Source organism: Canis aureus, chromosome 10 (genome assembly GCF_053574225.1).
Source record: "Canis aureus isolate CA01 chromosome 10, VMU_Caureus_v.1.0, whole genome shotgun sequence".
NCBI classification, from domain to species: domain Eukaryota; kingdom Metazoa; phylum Chordata; class Mammalia; order Carnivora; family Canidae; genus Canis; species Canis aureus.
In genome coordinates, this window is record NC_135620.1 from 13,756,763 (window position 1) to 13,776,143 (window position 19,381).

Here is a 19,381-nt window from a genome sequence, read left to right on the forward strand (position 1 = left end):
AAAAATAAATAAAGTCAGCACTGTATTAAAATAGATTTAATCATATTTGTTTGTGGCAAAGAAAATTGCTTCTCGTGCATATAACCATATCCCCTTTGGCTTCATAAACTTTCCCAATGGCAGTAAATTGTGGTATTGTCAACAAGAGATTATGCTTTTTCGAGCATGACAATCTCAAGTTCAAAAAATACCCTTGGAGAATATCACTACAGTCTTTCTCTAGTGGGAGTCCACGTTAGGTGCTAGCTATTTGGTGCCATGGTGACTTCAGTTATATACATACATATTAATATGTAATGTTTCCAGTATGTGCCAGGCACCAGGCCATTGGGTTTTGCATACATTATCTGACTTGTTCCTTAAAACAATGCTGTTGGATCTATTGTTCTTAGCCATTCTGTAGATGAGAGTGAAGAAAGAAATTTAAGTAACTTGCACATGCCTAGGAAGCAGAGATTGCATCTCAGCTGAGACCCTGTGACTAGAAAACCAGATCCTGTTTTGTATCGCTGACGTAGATAATTTGTTTAGCCTGTTTACAGCGGCATTGATCTAGCTGAGGAAGACTTTTTCACAATGTTAGCTAACAACACACTGTGATACACAGCTCATCAAAAAAGGGAGTACCTGGCACTAAATTTATGAGATGAAGAAAGAAGCAGGAGGAACATTTAAAATCTGTCAAAGTTAGGCTGATCTGGAAAAAAAATTTTTTTTTTCAAAGCCATATCTTTGAAATAATCACTCCATTCTCTCTGTGTAGTGTCCTTGCAAGCCCCAGCCACGGAATTCTACCAACAACCATAATAGTTAATGAGCATTTGCTAAGGATGCCCTTTTTTGTTGTTTATACTGGCAAAGGGGAGAATAGAATTTTCAAGTGACCAGAAGAATGTCATCACTGATGATCTTCATAAATCATTTTTGGTCTAAAATGGAATGTTATTTATTCCCAGACTGCCTGCATAAATGTTTCATATCTCCGATTTCATTTCGCTCTTCTAAAGCCTCACAAAGAATTTCAGATACCAGTGGAAAGACTACCTGCACTTTTGGTAGGGCTTGCCAAAGAAAAGGAGGAAAGGATTGCATCACCGTGCTGAGACTCTAAGTAAATAATTGGGCTCCCAGCATTCTTTGTCTTGGGAAATGCTGCTTAATGCATGCCACTTTCTCCGTTCAGCTCTCGCAGTGGGTTTCTCATAATTGTGAACCTACTGGGACAGAACCAAGAGCAGGTGCCCTTTCTGGGACTGGTGGGTGATGGCATGGCCTACTTGACCAGACTCGAGGAAAATACAGAAATGAAGAGCCATGTCAGACATTTGCCTCATGCTAGTGTCAGCATCCAGGTGGTTATTTCAAGCTGATAAGCATTGTTAATGACCTTGAGTCCAGTGTGGAGCAAGGCCAGCCCACCAGTGCCCTTAGGAGAGCATTCCTATCCATGTGGAAAGCCTAGAAGCCCTTTAGAGCTGTGAATTCTCTTCTGTCCAGCCATTCTGTGTCCTTCCCACAGGCACTTATGTAACAGATAACCTGTGGAGATGCTGAACTTGGAACCAGGACAAGGCTAATATTTTCACAAGGAAGACTATTACCAAAAAGTTTTCTAATGGATTCAGCACATGCAAGTTTTTCGATATCAGGCAGGCACTTGAGCATGTTCTGGTCTTGTTTCTTGAGTAAATACCTCTGGAAAGGATAGTGCAGAGCAAAATTCCTCTCCTGGTTTATTTTCATTGCCCTCTGCCCCTCATATAGATTCTGAAAGACCGGGCTCTCTCTGACTCCCAATTGTGTCCTTTTTCTTGTAAAAATGACCTTAAAAACTCCAGTACCACAGGGCAGCCAGCAGTTTTTAGTGGTCTCCTGGAGTGATAGATCTTTGGGTGATTTAATCGATTTTCCTCATCCTGACACATGAAATCTCAGAGGATGCAATTATTTCATGGCCTGATTGTCCAGAGCAGAGGCAGCCATGGGGAGCGCCCAGGCAAAAGCTGTGGAAGAAACTCAAAGATAAAGCAGGAATGGCCTCCAGTCAGCCTGCTTTGCTGTCCCAGGAGAGAGATGTTGCTGGCGAAACAAGTGAGCCAGAATGGTCTCAAGACAGAGCCACCAGCTGTGAAACTGGGGCTGGGTTCTTTCACCATGGAGGTTCCAGCATGCTCATGCCTGCCCCCAGCAAAGCTGTTGCCCTTCACTGCGTGGGGATTCCAGCCCATTCTGCCCTGGACATTATTGGCTCAGTGGACTCTGTGTTACCTTCAAGCATCAAATCTTGTGATTGTTTCAGTCCTGAGTCTTTCCTATGACTTTTGGTAAGGAGATCCTGCTACAGAAACAAGGTCCATCATAGCATTTGGCATATACCAAGGGCACCTTTGCCTGCGCTGCGTGTGTTCCCCATTTAAAATGTTGGCCCTAACATGGGTGGGTGGGCAGGTACTTTTTGGAAAAAGAAAAGGCTCAGCAGTTCCTATGAATGGTCACAAACAGTGATAGGCATGCTGGCAAGAGGGATTCTTCAACAGGCTACATGTTACTGTTCCTCTGCAATCAAAAAGGCAAGCTATTCTCTTGACTTCTTTCTTTCACCATCCTGGGGTAGAAATCAGGAAACCATGTGGACAGTGCTGTAATTGCAGATGAAAGCAAAATAGAAAAGTCTTTGATTAGCATGAGCATCTATCTGCTCTCCAAGGCCAGATCTCTGAAACAGCCTCGGTGACACAGAGCTCCGTGAACCCACAGGATGATGGGCTGTTAACTGTGCTTTCTGTGACCCAAGGGGGTGCCAAATAAGCATGTCCATTACAGAATCAGGGGTCATGGATCAGTGAGTGGTTGTGGATGTTCATATTCAGTAGAGAGAAAGCAGAGACCTGAAGAACACTGACTCTGTATCTAGGTTTAAATCGTAGCTCTACCACTTACTAGTTTGGTGGCCTTGGAGACATTTATTTTTTTTAAAAAAGGAACTATCTCTCTGGATGTCAGTTTCTTCATCTCTAACGTGGAGATAAAAGAACCTGCTTCACCAGGCAGCTCTGAAGACTAAATAGAAAAAAGCTACATGAAGCGCTGCCCATTGCTGGCACAGAGCAGACATAAATGTTAGTTCTTAGGATTATTGGAAGTCTTCCAATTTCCTATTTTTATTGATATCAATATTGTTCAGTTTATGTATTTTACCATAAGTAAAGCATAAGGGAAACTTGGCAAAAAGAATTATTTAGACCTTAACCTATTTAAGAAATCCTTGGATATATTCTTTTTTTCTCACATTTTATTATCTCTGGATTCTCCATTTATCTTATCATAAATGACATCATGAAATTATGGCTTGTCACTTTTTTATACTTCAACATCTCAAAAACCAGACTGAATCCTAGAATTGATAGCATATTAGATTTGATGATATACGATTGCAGAAAAAGCTGCCTCCTTTAGGACTTAGTTATAACGAAAACTGTAGAGACTATATTGATGCTAGTAATAAACCTGTGGCACCCTTTTCAATTACAGTTTTTATTAGACTTTGTCCAGAAAATCTTGTAAATTACATGTTTTAATTGCCTCATTAAACTAATTGCATTGCTGTTAAGAACACAGAAAATACACCAATAAACAGGTCACTGAAAGAGCAGAAAATCCCCAGAAGAGGAAACCAGGACATGAAGGAAGTTTTTAGTCAAGAGATGAAAACTGAATGTATCAATGAGTGTGTGAGTAAATGGGTAGAATGTTAAGTTGGAGAGGCATTCTGTAAAACAGAAATAACACAGAACAGCCTCTCCATCCGTATGACTGCATTGGATGATCTCTGAAAGCAGTACTTATGAAAAAAATAAAAATCAGAAATTACATTCTTGGAGCACCTGAGTGACTCAGTCAGTCAAGAGTCTGCCTTTTGCTCAGGTCATGATCCCAGGGTCCTGGGATGGAGCCCCACATCAGATTCTCTGCTCAGCAGGGAGTCTTCTCCATCTCCCTCTGCAGCCGCCCCCACCCCCAGCTCTCTCTCACACTATCTAAAATAAATCAATAAAATACAAAAAAAAAAAAAAAAAGAAATTACATTCTTCTTTGAACATCTCCCTGACACACACATGCACACATACACGCACGCACATGCGCATGCACGCACAGGAAGAGAGCACTGAATGTCTAAGAAAGAAGGTAGACTCACTGCATATATATTTAATACACATACGCATTCATAAAGACCCTTCTTAGTTGGAGAAGATAGTTGTATTTATTCTCTTTATTGGCTATTTCTCCAATAAGCCGCTGTTTGATTTATAAGACCATCGATTTCTGCTGGCATGTTCTCCAGAATCAGAGCAGAAAGCAACATTTCTCTGAGAGCGGATGCTAAATGTGCTTTTACCAGAACCCGAGAATTCAAGAGTTTTTGTTTCCATGAAGTTTATCAGTGAACAGATGGATTATGTCGCTTCTTATTAAAGTACATTGCCGGGGCAGCCTGGGTGGCTCAGAGGTTTAGTGCTGCCTTCGGCCCAGGGCCTGATCCTGGAGACCCAGGATCGAGTCCCACGTCAGGCTCCTTGTATGGAGCCTGCTTCTCCCTCTGCCTGTGTCTCTCCTCTGTCTCTCTCATGAATAAATAAATAAAGTCTTTTTAAAAAATAAAAAATAATAAAAAATACATTGCCAACTTCAGAACACAAAACTGAATTTGGGGTGCTGGGCAAAGACCTTCCTTGTTCTGAACAATAGAATAATGGTTCTTCCTTTATATAAATCTAGCATATTGAATTGGGTAAGATCTCTAATTATAAGGAAGAGTTTTTCATGCCATCAGAAGAAAAGAAGGCAGGTTCTTGAACAATACGAATTGACTTGGAAGACCATTGGGAGCCAACGCAGCTCTTGCCTCATACAAACCTTGGCCTGTTTGACCAGATTTTCAAGCCACTGCAAAGTCCAGGTCTCTAGATTCTTCTCCATGTTTCTACAAGGGAAAAATTCCAACTCTTTTGAAATGCAGTATTCTGCTTCTGACAACCCTGTTATTAAAAGTCAAAACACTGAATGATGGCAAAGGGCATCTTCTGTAGAGGTGGAACAGACTTATCCACTCTAATATTAATTGAATCTGAAAAATGTGAAAATATGCCTGACAAGAAGGTATATATAGAATATTTCAAAGGATCTTGCAATCCTCTGAACTTGACTTGCTGAAGAAAGGGGCTGCTAGAACATCAGAGAATATATACTTGTCTTCTTTGGCTTTTGGATTTGTCAAACAAGGGTGTTTGAATTGGATAATTCCCTGAAGTCTCTCCCACTCTGCAATTTTAAGATTCCATGACTTAATACTATAGAGCAAGCCAAGTGACCACACGCTTCAGAACAACCCACTGAGGTGGCAGTACTGTCCTTTTTACCCATCGAGTCATGGCAACCTGCCCTCTTGATGTTTCCAGATCTTCACCATTGGCTTCAAACCAGTTGGTTGTGTTTTCTCATCCCGCAGTATGTCCAGTCACCCAGATCTTTTAAGGAGTTAAGATCACACAGTAGAATCATCTGACTCCAAATCAAAGTCATACTGTTTTTTCTCTTCCTAATTAGAAAAAGTAAAGGAAGTTGTTCCGCCCTGTACAGATGAAACATCACCCATGCTGGTCCAAATATCAGCCCCAACTTTCTTCAGTTTGCCTCTGAAGAAAAGGACAAACATATCTGCATACCCTTGTCCAGATTGTAGCTCCCAGCCCTGGTCTCCAGGCTCTGCTCCACCTCATTCTCTACGGATGTTGAGGGTTTCATGTTGTACAGCGTCTGTCTGCTTTTGCAGCTGACACTCCATCTGCTTTTCCTGGGTGCCTTCTTGGTAGGTTATAGGTATTGATTACATGTTTCCCTTCTTGTTTTTTAGGGGTCTTACTCCTTGCTCACTCACATGAAAAGAGGAGTAAGGTGCAGATGTTTGTCCTGTCCCTGATGTTGCCAGTGCCTTCATAAACAGTGCCCTGCACCTCCCCAACAAGGGCTGAAGCATTAGAGTTGGCTATTTTTATCCAACATTCCTTTAGCAGATTAGTTGGCATGTTCAGAAGGTGAAGGTAAATTTAATACAGAAAAGTATAAAAGTTCATGACCAGTCTGAGCAAGGAACTGGAAAAAGAGGGAAAAAAAAAAAAAGAAAAATAGAAAAAAAAAACCCTTTCAAAGGCTAAGGAGAGGTTCAAGGCTATTTCAAACACATGATCATTTTTTTAAATGTCAAATTCCACTCACTAAACTTCATGCTGTTGTTTTTACCACTCTTATATTTTTTTAACATTATATTTAATTCTTCTATTTTAAAACAGTGAAATCCCATCCCCCTGCTTTCTCCTGAGGCCAAACATAACATGAAAATACCACAAAATACTCAGTGGGTAAAATGCAAACGGATTTTGACAACATGCTGAGCGCACTGTGTCCTTGCTCTTGAAAGGTTGTATTCAGAGCATTGAGTGCTCTCCACTTAACAGGGAATAAGGGAAACCTTTACTTTTGAAATTTCACTAACATTTGGTCAGAAAAATCAAGAGCGTCCTGGTTTTCTTTCAGTGAGGTTATCTTATGCTTAACAACTTAAGCTTTTGTTTCTCCTTGTCAGTCTGTTGATTGCAGGAGGTCTGGGATCATGAAGGCGTGGTTGAAACATTATCAGCTTCAGAGGAGAAGCTGGTTCTCCTAATGTAATATTCTGGAACCCTAAAGACAGCATAACAAAGTAGCAAAAACATTGCCTTAGCATGGAAAGACTCAGATCCTGGTCCCCACTTTTGATCTGTCTAGCTGTGTGACTTGGAGGAAGTACTCAAAACTTTCTGTAAATCAATTTTGCATCTCTTGAGTAAGTAAGTAAAACAAGAGCATTTTTGACATAATTTTCCACTCTTCAACTTCTCTGAGCGTTCCTCTTTCATGGACTTGAGCCAGAGGGATGCTTGGATTTTCAGTTCAGAATGAAGGGTATGTTCTGCTGATATGATAAACCTAGGTGTATGAAAACAAAAAAAAGTTTTGTTTTCCTTTGTCTTTTTTTCAGACTTGCTACATGATATTCATGATATTCCATTAATAGCAACTGTCTTTGTGTTTATAGGAAAAAATTCTTCTTTGGCTTCTTCAGTTTATGCAAGAACAGGGCATCTCATTGGATGAAGTGGACCAAGATGGCAACAGCGCGGTCCATGTAGCCTCCCAGCATGGCTACCTCGGGTGCATACAGGTACACAGACTCTGCTGCTTTGAGGAGACAAATGAGTTCATCAAGTGATGAAACAAAAAATGGAAATTTTGTTTGCTGGAAGAAATGTGTAGATTAAGTCAGCTTTTTCTGCTATAGTAGATAATAAGGAATTAAGTTGATATATTCGTATATCCAGAAATCCACAGAAATGTTGGCATAAAGAGTCCTACAGGTTTCTCCTTGAGTGTTGCAGGATGTCAAAAGGGACTGGAGAAGGAGGGCTGTGGTTCCCCCTTTCTCTGGGGCAGGGTGGAGCTTTTCAAATGCCTTCAGAAAGCCCCAGAACTGATTACAGGGAGGCCTCAGATATACCATTATGGTTCCCCTCACCCCTCAGGCAGGCTAGGTAGTTTGGCAGCCTCTCCACCCAACAGCCTCAGGTGGCTTCATCCTTGTAGTCCTACCTGCCTCACACATGTTACCATGGTCTGGGTGTGTAAGAGTGTAAGATTGAGGAGCAGAGCCACAGAAGAGGTGGGGAGGTTCCTCCCTGTGCCCCCAGCCACCTGAGAGAGTATACAGGAGGATTGCTTAGAGCATGTGGAGTTGCCACAAGAAGACAAGTCAGAACCGCACCTCTCTGCCGAATGTTTTGGTGTACGAGGCTGAGCCAAACCTAGTGCCGCCGTCATAGTAACACATGGCTGAAAGCCCAGTGAGGGTCCTCAGAAGGTTGAGGCATGTGTGAATGTAAAAACCAGATAGATCCAAAAATAAAAAAATAAAATAATAAAATAAATAAATAAATAAACCAGATAGATCCCTTGACTTAAGAAAAATGCTAAGGCCCTCAGTGACAAAGCAGAGAGAAGGGGACCAACGAGAAGGAGGAGAAGCAAGGGATGACCTTGTGAAGGAGGGAAAGGCTTTACATTGAAATGAAATTTATTTAGATTCAGCCTGGAATTTAATTTATGAATCATATAATGCATCATTACCAGCCTCAGACCAATCTCATCATTCTTATCATGGAAATTGACCCAGCATCTTTGGATGTGTCCCACACCTGCCCAAGATGTAGGAAAGCCGTTTCCTGACTGACACATACTGCTGAGGGCCATGCTGAAAGAAGACACTTGACCTTACTGAGCTCACATGGTCCTAGATAAGCTGTGTGTACGTAGCACCTCTAAGAAGGCAGCATCCTTCTTTGCCTTATTATGTGTGGTTTCTTTTATTGCAACTCAGTGTGCTGACTCAACAGGAACTTCTTGGCTTCCTGCTGTATGTGGGTAGACTCTATCCGAAAGAGAAACCCGGGCAGAGAACGAGTTGCTTGGGAAAGTGGGGACCCTGGAAATGACAGGGGAAGATCTGGAAATGCTGTCACTGGGAAAGGCAAGGGAGTAATAAAAGCAAAAGGCAAGAGGTATCTAGAGCATCTGCCCTTTGGAGAACAAAGTTGATGGGAAATATTCCAGGGCTCTGGAAGTTTCTCCATTAAGGTCGGCAACATGTGCCTCTTCTCCTTGAAGGCATCACTCTGTAGAAGCAGGGATGAGAAAAGAGAGCAGAGAAAGAAAGAAATGTTTTTAAATGATTACCAGTATCTACAGAAGATGATAGGGATGTCGTGACTTTTTGTGGTGGAAAAATAATTGAATATAACTGAAAACTTCAATTTTGTCCGTTTCACAGAACACCCTACTATGTCATAGTCTTGAACTTTTTTTTTTATCTGCTAATAAGTGGCTGAAAGCCAAAGAAAACCAGCTGATAGCACTAATTCTGTTTAAGATTTTGCTTATTTTTCTTTTCTATGTGAAGAGAGGCTGTCTGTGCTTGCGGACCATTCATCTTTCCACTTCACACAAATGATATTTTTGGCACTAGACGCTGTGGCTGTGGAAACTTGGATAATCTTGGAAGCGGGTCTATCCACTGGGTGTGAGATTAAAAAAAAGACACAGACCAAGGGTAGAACAGAGGGTGAGCCCCTTTGAGGGGAGGCAGAAACTGAGTATAGGAAGCTCAGGGAGGGAACTGGCAGAGGCCAGAGTCAAGGGAGTGGGAGCAGTGAGTGCTGACAGGGATGCTCTGGGTGGGCTGCGCCACCGCTGTCAGGTCCATGGCAGTGGCTTCGTGGTAGATCAGTCTTTCATGGTGCTGGTCATAAACCAGAAGATGATGCTCCTCGTGATCTCATGTGGCATCTCATGTCACCAGTAGAACTAGAAAAGAATTTTGATTTTTTTTTTAAATTAATGATGTCAACCACGGTCCATCAAGTCTCTCTTCTTTCCTAACTGATGCCTTGGCCAGATTCCATAAGTCTTGGTGTCACTTCTGATTCAAAGTATTCTGCTCTCCAACCTGAATAAGACTCAGGCTTCAAGGGAGACAGTACGAGGACAGAGGCATGCTTCACTTTGTACACATCACATTAGCTCCTGTTCCCCTCTCTCTGCTGGGCTCAGTGTTGGAGACCAGGAGGTAGGAGAGAAAAGTTAACTGTCTCTTTGCGTAACTGGCAGAGGTCATGGCATGCTCCCCGAAAGTCATTGTTGCTTCTTTGGCGCACTGTGGTGGGCCATTCATGTCCTCCCTGGCAGCCTTCAGATGCTGACCCTCTGCTGGGCATGTTGGATGAGGTCTTCAGAGGGCTCTCTGGAGCCTCCCCACAGATACCTGACCCCAGCTTCACATCCTCCTCATCCCATACACTTCCCTCTGCCTGTGTCAACTCATTGCTCTTGCTGCTGGAGACCTCTCCTGTAGTGGGGTGATAACAAGCTTACCCCAAGCCCCCGTGCACAATGTCTGCTCAATCCATGGGTCATATTCTTGCCAGCTGCATGGAGGGAGTGTGAGCTGCTTCACAACCTCTGCTGGTCATCTCTCCAGTTCTTTTATTTTTGATGGGGTAGGCTCAGCAACAGATCACATATGCTCCCCAAGCAAATGGGAACAGGTAAACAAAATTCCACTCTCTCCTTACTTAATTCCACTCTCCTTACTTAATTCCACTCTCTCCCCAACTTAATGGACCTGCCCACTGAAAGGGACAAAGCAGCTCACCCCAGCCACTGCCTCCTCAGGGGACAGACCCCTCAAGACAGCAGCAGGCTCTGCCCCTCACAGATCCCAAGGCTGGGTGGGATTGGTAGTGGTAGGACTGGTTCTGTTGCCAGTTTGTAGGCTCCAAGGGAGGTGTCTGATATCAACCCCTGCAAGCTCACCAGAGGCTTCTTGTACAGAATGATACCCTTCACCCCCTTCCCTACCCTGCTATGGGCTCTGATAACTGGTGTTGGGTTAATAGGAAAAGCTCCATTCACCTTTCTCTTACAGTCAGTAAAAAATGTTGCATGGGGGAAAATAATGTTGCAGGGGAGGTTTTGTCACAATCACATGTCTCTGCATTTTCTAATAGACACTGGTTGAATATGGAGCAAATGTCACCATGCAAAACCATGCTGGGGAAAAGCCCTCCCAGAGCGCCGAGCGTCATGGGCACACGCTGTGCTCCCGGTACCTGGTGGTGGTGGAGACCTGCATGTCGCTGGCCTCTCAGGTGGTGAAGCTAACCAAGCAGCTGAAAGAGTAAGTGGCCCGTGCTTTCCGTGCAAACCAAGTCTGGCTTGTCCTCACTTGGCTTCATTTTGAGCCAGGAGCCTTGGGAATCTCCCCTTGTGCCCAGTGTCCGGGAAATTCCTAGTCTTCTTTCCATCTTCTTTTCTTCTTCCGTCCCAAGTCCTGCCAGCCAGCATTCCTGCTATGGGTACCATCTCTGCAGAGGCAAAATGATACTTAAGCAAACAAACAATGCAGAGGAGACTTCCCAAGCAGGGAATTTGAGGCACATCAGATGAGCGATGGCCTCTTTCTGTGTGCACATGCACGGCCTGATTACTTAGCAAGCATAGAAAGTACATACGCACATCATCCCCAAACTCTGTCCTTCACATTCTAGGAAATCACAAAAAGCTGAGAGAAAAGAAATAAACAAGCTAGAACATGGGCCAGTTTCTCAGTCTTTCAAAAGAAAAATGTAGATTTAGGGAATTACAGACAGATAATCTGGCAACTGTCACCAGTATATTTATTACAAAAATGAAGTGGACAATTTGTGAATCCTCAACGTAAAATAGCATCTGGTCAGCGTGGTGTTATGCAAAACCCTCTTGGTCTAGATGGAGCCAGTTCTGTTCTTGATGAGATTATCAAACTGGTTCCCATTGCCTACGTGGATGGCAGAAAGCATTTCTGGGAGATTATCATGATATGTCTGAAGAAATGGGAATAGAAGAGAAGCCATCAGGTAGGTCTCTAGTGATACAAAGAATCAAGGAACTGACACCACCTGAGTAGGCTAAGGTCAGCCCTTGGAAAACACCAGCCAAAGCACAGTTGCCTGCGGCACCTGGGTGATTCAGTGGTTGAATGACTGCCTTTGGCTCAGGTCATGATCCTGGGGTCCTGGGATAGAGTCCCACATCGGGCTCCCTACGTGGAGCCTGCCTCTCCCTCTGCCGATATATCTGCCTGTCTCTCATGGATAAGTACATAAAATCTTTAAAAACAACAACAACAACAACAACAACAACAACAACAACTACAGTTGCCTTACTGGGGAGGGATTTCCTGAAAGCCAGAATCCGTATTCCAAGTCACGTTGACAGATTAGGAGGATAAACCCAAAAAATTAGATTTTAGAAGCAGAATATGAAATGTTTTAAATTATTTTTGAAACTACTCTTTTTCCTTTTCTACCTTCTGAAAAGAGACCTTTGGTAGACGGGAGGCCTTCGAGTGTATTGCAGGTGTAATCATGCAGCAGTATGACATGCAGCAGTCCTCAGACCTGCTGGCTCTTCTCTGAGCTGAGAGAAACCATCTGTCTACTTTTACCCTCTTGCCTCAGAAACCAGGTCTACGTACCCTTCAGGCCATCCCCTACTAGAATACTCTCTTTAATGACCTGGTAAGGATTTTACTAGACACGAATAAGATTTCAAAATTAAATATTAAAGGGGTTGTCTCCAAGTGTCCTCTGTCCAGTTACACAAAACTCCCCTAGGGTAGGTGAGCTAAGTGAGCTTCAAGGACTTAATGCAGTTGAAGGGAAAATACATGCCACCTCACAACTCAGTAGGTTACCTTTCCACAGTGAACATACTCGTGCATATGTCTTTCTGTGCATGTGTAAGCATCTCTAAAGCTAAGTTCCTAGAAAGGCAATTGCTAAAATGCAGGACATACACATTTAAAATGTGGATAGATGTTGCCTAATACCCTTCCAGAAACGTTGTAGCAGTATCCATCCCCCCCCCCTCCCGTGTAGTGTATGGACGTTCAGAGGAGCTTTAAAAAATCCAATAGAATGGGGTTTTTTCCCTAAATATTCATACTCAGAGGAAAAATCACAAAACACTGTCCTCAGTCTCTGTACCATGGAGCCTGCAAGCTCCTCATGAGCTGCTTTATTGGTGAATTATTCAAGGTCAGGGTCTTGGCTGCCCTCTCTGTTGATGAGCCCAGAATAAAGTACACATGTACACTAATAGATAACAGTTCTTCCGTTGTCTCCAGAGCTAAATGCTGTAGACAGTTACAGGTTGCGCTGGAGACCCTGGTCTTTGACTTACTGTGTGCCTCCAAGGATATTGGCAGAATTAGAAGTGAATGGAGAAGTCCACTTAGGATAACCACCTGACCCTGTGTCCTTCAGACTGCAGGGCACAGACAACACAGAAAGGTCCAGGAGCAGGGATGAAAAACGTGAGTTCTTCCAGTCCAAAATTCTGAGAGACAGTCCAGAGTGCCTTTTCCTATTAGAGTACCTTTACTGAATCTTTATAGTTAATAAACATAATTACTGGGGTGCCTGGATGGCTCAGTCAGTTAAGCATCTTCCTTCAGCTCAGATCATGATCCTGGGGTCCTGGGATTGAGCCCCCACATCAGGCTCCCTGCTGAGGGGTTGTCTGCTTCTCCCTCTGCCCCTACCCCCTGCTCATGCTCTGTCTGTGTCTCTCTAATAAATACATAAATCTTTAAAAAAAACTTGTTAATAAATGTAATTACTGTTTAAAAAATGGCAACCTTTAGCTCCATTAGCAGTCCTAATGTATAAGCCAAGATATTACAGATTGAATTATTGCCCCCCACCCCAGCAAGAGTAGTTTGGAGTACATCAGAATATCCGCTTATTTGGAGATAAAGTCTTTATAGAAGGAGTCAAATTAAAGTGAGGTCGTTCAGGCGTGCCCAAATCCAGTATCACTGGCATTGTTGTAAGGGGGAAATTTAAATGTAGATACACACACACACACACACACACACACACACAGGGGGAACACCATGTGAACATGAAGTCAGGGATCAGAGTGATGCATCTACAAGCCAAAGAATGCTAAAGATTGCCAGCAAACCATGGGCAACAAGGAGAGAAGCACGGAACAGCCTCCCTCACAGCCCTCAGAGAGAACCAGCATTGCCCACACCTTGGTCTCAGACTTCTAGCCTCCAGAGCTATGAGAAAATAAATCTCGGTTGTCTAAGCCCCCAGCTGTGGTGATACTTGGCTATGGTGGCCCTAGCAGACTAGACATATGCCCACATATGTTCACACGGTCTGTATACTTTTAAAAATTCGTATTTCACATGATCACACATTTAAAATTGGGCAGTCCTTGCTGAGGGCCTCTGTAGAATCTAGAGAGAGTAGAGTCCTTTTTTTATTCCCCATTCATACCTGGAATTCTGATCTGCAGTTAACCCAATTGGCACCAAATAGTTTTCTTAACAGTATCATAATTCACTTTGACACCTAATAAATCCTTTTACTGTAAACCATAATCTTGCTTGATCTGCTCTAGCCCCTCACTATTTTTTTAAAAAAAACTTGACTTGTAATACCAGCTTGCAAAGTGAGAAAAGTAGAATGTTCTTATTCTTTAGGGTTAGCAGACTATAGACTATGGGCCAAATCTGGCCCACTGTCTGATTATTTTAAATAGTTTTATTGGAACCCAGCAACACACACATTCATTTACCTATCACGTACGGTTGATTTCACTCTACAAAAGCAGAGTTGAGTAGTTATGACACAGATCGTATGACTTGTCCTGGCTCAGGAGAGGGCCTACTGTTTTATGCATATGACTCATATGATCATAAGCCTAAAATATTTACTATTTGACCCTTTAGGGAAAAGTTTGCTGTCTCCTTCTGTAGATAAGTTTTCAGCAGGTGAGTCACAGAATGAGTGAGATAAATTGTAATCACAGACTTTTCTTATCTTAGGGATTAAATGTTAGGAGTAAGACTGACCACGTCTGAAAAACAGAGTATTTGGGGGAGATGGAAGGGTGTCATCCCAGTGTGACCTCACAGAATTAGATTTAGACAGCCAATGGTTGTTGAATATGTATGGTGACACTTGGTGAGAAGAACACTGGGCTTCTTCAGGCCTGGATTTAAGGTCTGGCAGTCATTTGAAGAACCCTTGTGACTCAGGGCACTTGGGTGGTTCAGTTGGTTAAGTGTCCAATTCTTGATTTCAGCTCAGGTCATGATCTCAGGGTTGTGAGATCAAGCCCGTGTTGGGCTCATGCTCAGTGGGGAGCCTTTTTGAAATTCCCTCTCTCCCTCTGCTCCTCCCCCACCCCTGCAACCCACTCAGGCACCACATGTTTGTTGACACACACTGTCTCTGTAAAACAAACAAACAGAACACTTGCAAGTCATTCATTTAGTTCTATGTCCTGGCTCAGGAGAGGGCCTACTGTTTTGCTGCTAATTGTATTAGTTTTCTATTCCTGTAACAAATTACCACACACCTAGCAGCTTAAAATAACACAAATGCATCTTACAGCTCTATGGGTACAAAGGCCAGAATGGGTCTCCAGATTAAAATTGAGATGTCCACATGGAACACTCCTTCTGGAGGCTCTAGGGTAGGGTGGTTGCAGAATCAGTTCCTTATGATCATAAGATCAAGGTCCCCTTCTTTTGCGGCTGTCAGCAAAGGATCACTGCCAACCCCTAGAGGCCAGTGTATTTCTTGGCCCATGGCCCCTTCCTTCATCTTCAGAGCCAGCAACCACAGATCAAGTCTTCACACTTTGAGTTGTCTCTGACCTCATCTTCTACCTCCCCCTCAATGTTAAAGATTTGTGATTAGATTGCATAACCCATAATAGTAATAACCCAGGATAATCTCCCTGTTTTTTTTATCAGCTGATAAACCTTAATTCTACCTGCAACACTAATTCACTTTTGCCACAAAGGGTAGCATAGTCCTACCTTCCAGGGATTAGAACATGATAGATATCTTTGAGGGGGGATCACCACCCTGATACTAGAGGTCAGTAAATACTGCTTATTCTTCTATGAGTCAGAATCAGTTGGCTTTGATTTTCTCAAATCCTGTAATATGCTTTCTAAACAGATTTCAATTTCTCTAACCTGTGGCTTTTAATTTGTTTTCTTAAATTTAAAGCACATTGTATTCACATACTTTAATCTCCAGAACAAATTGAGTGTTGCTATACTGTGCTTCCCTTCATGTAAGAAAATACCAAGTTATTTAATTGTTTTTACCTAGTACAGAAATAGTTGTGTTGTTTTATTTTGCTCTTTTCTGATCACTAAATTAATTCAATTAAAGACTTAAACAATTTAGAAAGAGTACATAATATATATAAATATAATAGAAGTATATATGTTACAAATAATATATATGTGTTATATAGAAAGATTTCTTTAAAATATTATATTACACACAATATTTTGTAACTCCTTTTTTCTTAATATATGTATGTATATGTATATATAAAGTGTACTTTATATATGCACATATATTAGGGAAGCATTTTCTATGTTGTAGATACTGAAATGTATTATCATTTTAATAGCTGCCTTTGTGGAAATAACTAAATTATTCACTTAGTCTTGTTGATGAGCATTTAGGTTGCTTACAGTTTTTTGCTAATATAAATAATAAGCATCCTTTTGGGTACTCTGTTGTTTCCCTAGGAAAATTTTTGCACTCTAAGGATGAAAAATATGCACATATGTGTAAGACTTTGGGATTTGTTGCTATTCATTGCAAGCAATCATGTAAAGGTTTATACCTACTCATTTATAGTATTGGCTGGGTGTCAAAGAACTTACATGTTTCTGTTTGTTTTTCCTAGACAGACAGTGGAACGTGTCACACTGCAGAACCAGCTCCAGCAACTTCTAGAAGCCCAGAAATCAGAATCACTCCTTTCCTCACCCAGGTAATATCAGGAGTAGGAATGGTGAGAGTTCTTAGTGATCTTTAATCTCTGAGCCTTCTTTTAGAGTTGTAGAAAAAAATATCTTTATGAAGACAACAGTATTGTATTTTTATAAAGAGGAAAGGAATTGAGACCATACAGGGGGAGAAGGCTTTGGACCTAAAGTCAGAAGACCTCGGTTCATCTCTGGCTCTGCCATTTCTTCATTCCTTGATTGTAGGCAAGTCACGTGCATCCTGGAATGAAGGGATCTTTCAGATCCCTTCATTTCTTCATCTGTGAGATAGGAATAAGGATGTATGTAGGTTTATAAGATCGTTGAAAATGAGAAAAATGGATAAAATTTGCACAAAATTGCTGCATAAACAATCAAATGGTAGACAAATTTAGCGTCATGGCATTAGGTGCGAAGCACTATACGTTGGCCATGGTTGGCACTACAGAGTATTTGCAGATTGATCTGCACAGACATTCAGGGATTATTCGTAGTCCTGCCCTGTTGATTTGTTGTAAGTCGTTTGTGGCAGTGAAGGAAATCAGTGATAGAAAATAAACCTCATATGTTCTTCATCATCTTTTAGTTCACCATCCTCCCCAGCTTCCAGAAGGTCCCAGTGGAAACCTCCAGATGTGGATGATGAGTCTGTAGCCAAAGGCAAACCAGGAGTCCAAGAAGGGATTCAGGTTCTCGGAAGCCTGTCAGCATCCAGTCGAGCTAGAGCCAAGGTGAAAGATGAGGATTCTGACAAAATTCTCCGCCAGTTACTGGGAAAAGATATCTCAGAGAGTGTCTGCACCCAGGAAAAGCTGTCCTTAGAATTCCAGGATGCACAAGCTTCCTCCAGAAACTCAAAGAAGATCCCAGCAGAGAAGAGGGAACTGAAATTAGCTCGGCTAAGGCAGCTGATGCAGCGCTCCCTGAGTGAGTCTGACACGGATTCCAACACCTCTGAGGACCCCAAGAGCACGCCTGTGAGGAAGGCTGACAGGCCCCGACCGCAGCCCATCGTGGGAAGCGTGGAGAGTGTGGACAGCGCAGAAAGCTTACACCTGATGATAAAGAAACACACCTCGGCGTCGGGACGTAGGTTTCCTTTTGGCATCAAGGCCTCCAAGTCTCTGGATGGTCATAGCCCATCTCCCACCTCAGAGAGCAGCGAACCTGATGTGGAAGCCCAGTGTCCCGGCTCAGGGACCACTCCCCCAAGCCAGTCCCCGGGAGACCCTACTCAGCCCAGCCCTGACAGCACTGCTGCCCAGAAAGTGGCCATGAGCCCCAAGAGTGCCCTCAAGTCTCCATCTTCCAAGCGCCGGACATCCCAGAACTTGAAACTCAGAGTTACCTTTGAGGAGCCTGTGGTGCAGATGGGACAACCTAGCCTTGAGCTAAATGGGGAGAAAGACAAAGACAAAGGCAGGACCCTCCAGAGGACCTCCACAAGTAGTGAATCAGGGGACCAACTGAAAAGGCCTTTTGGAACCTTCCGATCTATCATGGAGACACTCAGTGGCAACCAGAACAATAATAATAACTACCAGGCAGCCAACCAGCTGAAAACATCCACGCTGCCCTTAACCTCACTTGGAAGGAAGACCACAGATGCCAAGGGAAATCCTGTGAGCTCTGCTAGCAAAGGAAAGAATAAGGCGGTGAGTGCTATTTGGAGAATATCTCTTTTTTTTGCTTTTGAATTCACTGTGCTATTCCTAACGCTACAGATTGTTGACCTTTGCCACCTTGAGGGAATCCCCAGAAAAATCCCAAAGGGATGCGTGGAAAACCAACTGCATGTGTTTTCTGAGATGTGTCACATTACGGTATATATGCTTTGCTCTTCCTTTGGAAAACACTCTGAGAAAGAAAGATTACATCATAGGACATCATATTCTGGTCCCCTGGTTGCCCTAAATAGTTTGATCCTTGAGGGTTAGGACTCCTAAACTGAGAGGCATGTCTACAAGGTCAGACCACCAGTCGATGTGAAATCTTCCTTGGCACTGATTCTTCCCTGGCAAGAGTTTATTCCCAAACGCAGTTAAAGAGCACATAAAGAGATACTCTGTTTCTAAAGATTTAAGTACTCAACTTTGGAATGACCTTTGAAATGAATACACCACAGGGACCTCCGCATTGGCATTTTACAACACAAACCCCTAAGCGTTGATCAGGATAATGCTATAGTGGTCTGAAGCGCTCAGTACATGAGGGATGGCAGAGTGGGCCATGAAACTACATTTTATAATTGCATTTTCTGGAAAACCATGCACTATAATCTGTGGTTTAGAACCAGTGAATAAGAGATACGAACCTCTTTTTAGGCAATGTTTCCTGTGTGCTCTCTGTATCCCATGTGATCCTCCCTCCGCCCCCCAAAAAAACAGTGTAGCAACCAAAATGTGCAACTCTGAGGAATGGAAGGACCCAGAATATCCATCCTTGCAATCTAGGCAGTCACAACCTGCATAAGCAGTTATTTGCCATAAAGTAAAATTCCATTACAGGGAGGCTTAAGATCTGTCCAGATTCCTTTTCAATATCAAACTGGAGCATTAGTTAATAATCTCTCTGATTAATGCCAGTTTTAACTCCACGGTGATTTCCAGCATGAATTGTCTTTGTTGTAAAGGACTTCAGCGGGTATGCATTTCAGCCAGAAAAGTCACACCCGTGCCCCCAAACGCCAGCCCCTTTGGGTGTCACATGTCCAGCCTTACCTGCTCAAATAAGACTTTCCCAGGTAACTTAATGGGTGCTGTCACTTAGGAGGGCAAGAATGATCTCAGCAGCTCCCTGTGCCTCTTAAACTATGTGTGAAGCTTCTGTCTGCTAATCTGCTTCCTTGCGTGCCTCCTGTTGACTGAGTCGTGTGCA

The 19,381-nt window shown here is 42.8% G+C and overlaps 1 protein-coding gene across 18 annotated transcripts in view; it reads left to right on the plus strand.

The window, feature by feature from the left end:
* SNCAIP (synuclein alpha interacting protein) overlaps nt 1-19,381 on the plus strand; it is a 148,771-nt gene that overhangs the window by 118,129 nt on the left and 11,261 nt on the right. For all 18 annotated transcript variants that reach the window (XM_077911409.1, XM_077911400.1, XM_077911402.1 and 15 more), the window contains 4 exons: nt 7,133-7,258; nt 10,653-10,822; nt 16,423-16,509; nt 17,091-18,159. In XM_077911409.1, the coding sequence (XP_077767535.1) occupies nt 7,133-7,258; nt 10,653-10,822; nt 16,423-16,509; nt 17,091-18,159 (1,452 nt within the window). The remainder of the gene's footprint in view (nt 1-7,132; nt 7,259-10,652; nt 10,823-16,422; nt 16,510-17,090; nt 18,160-19,381) is intronic.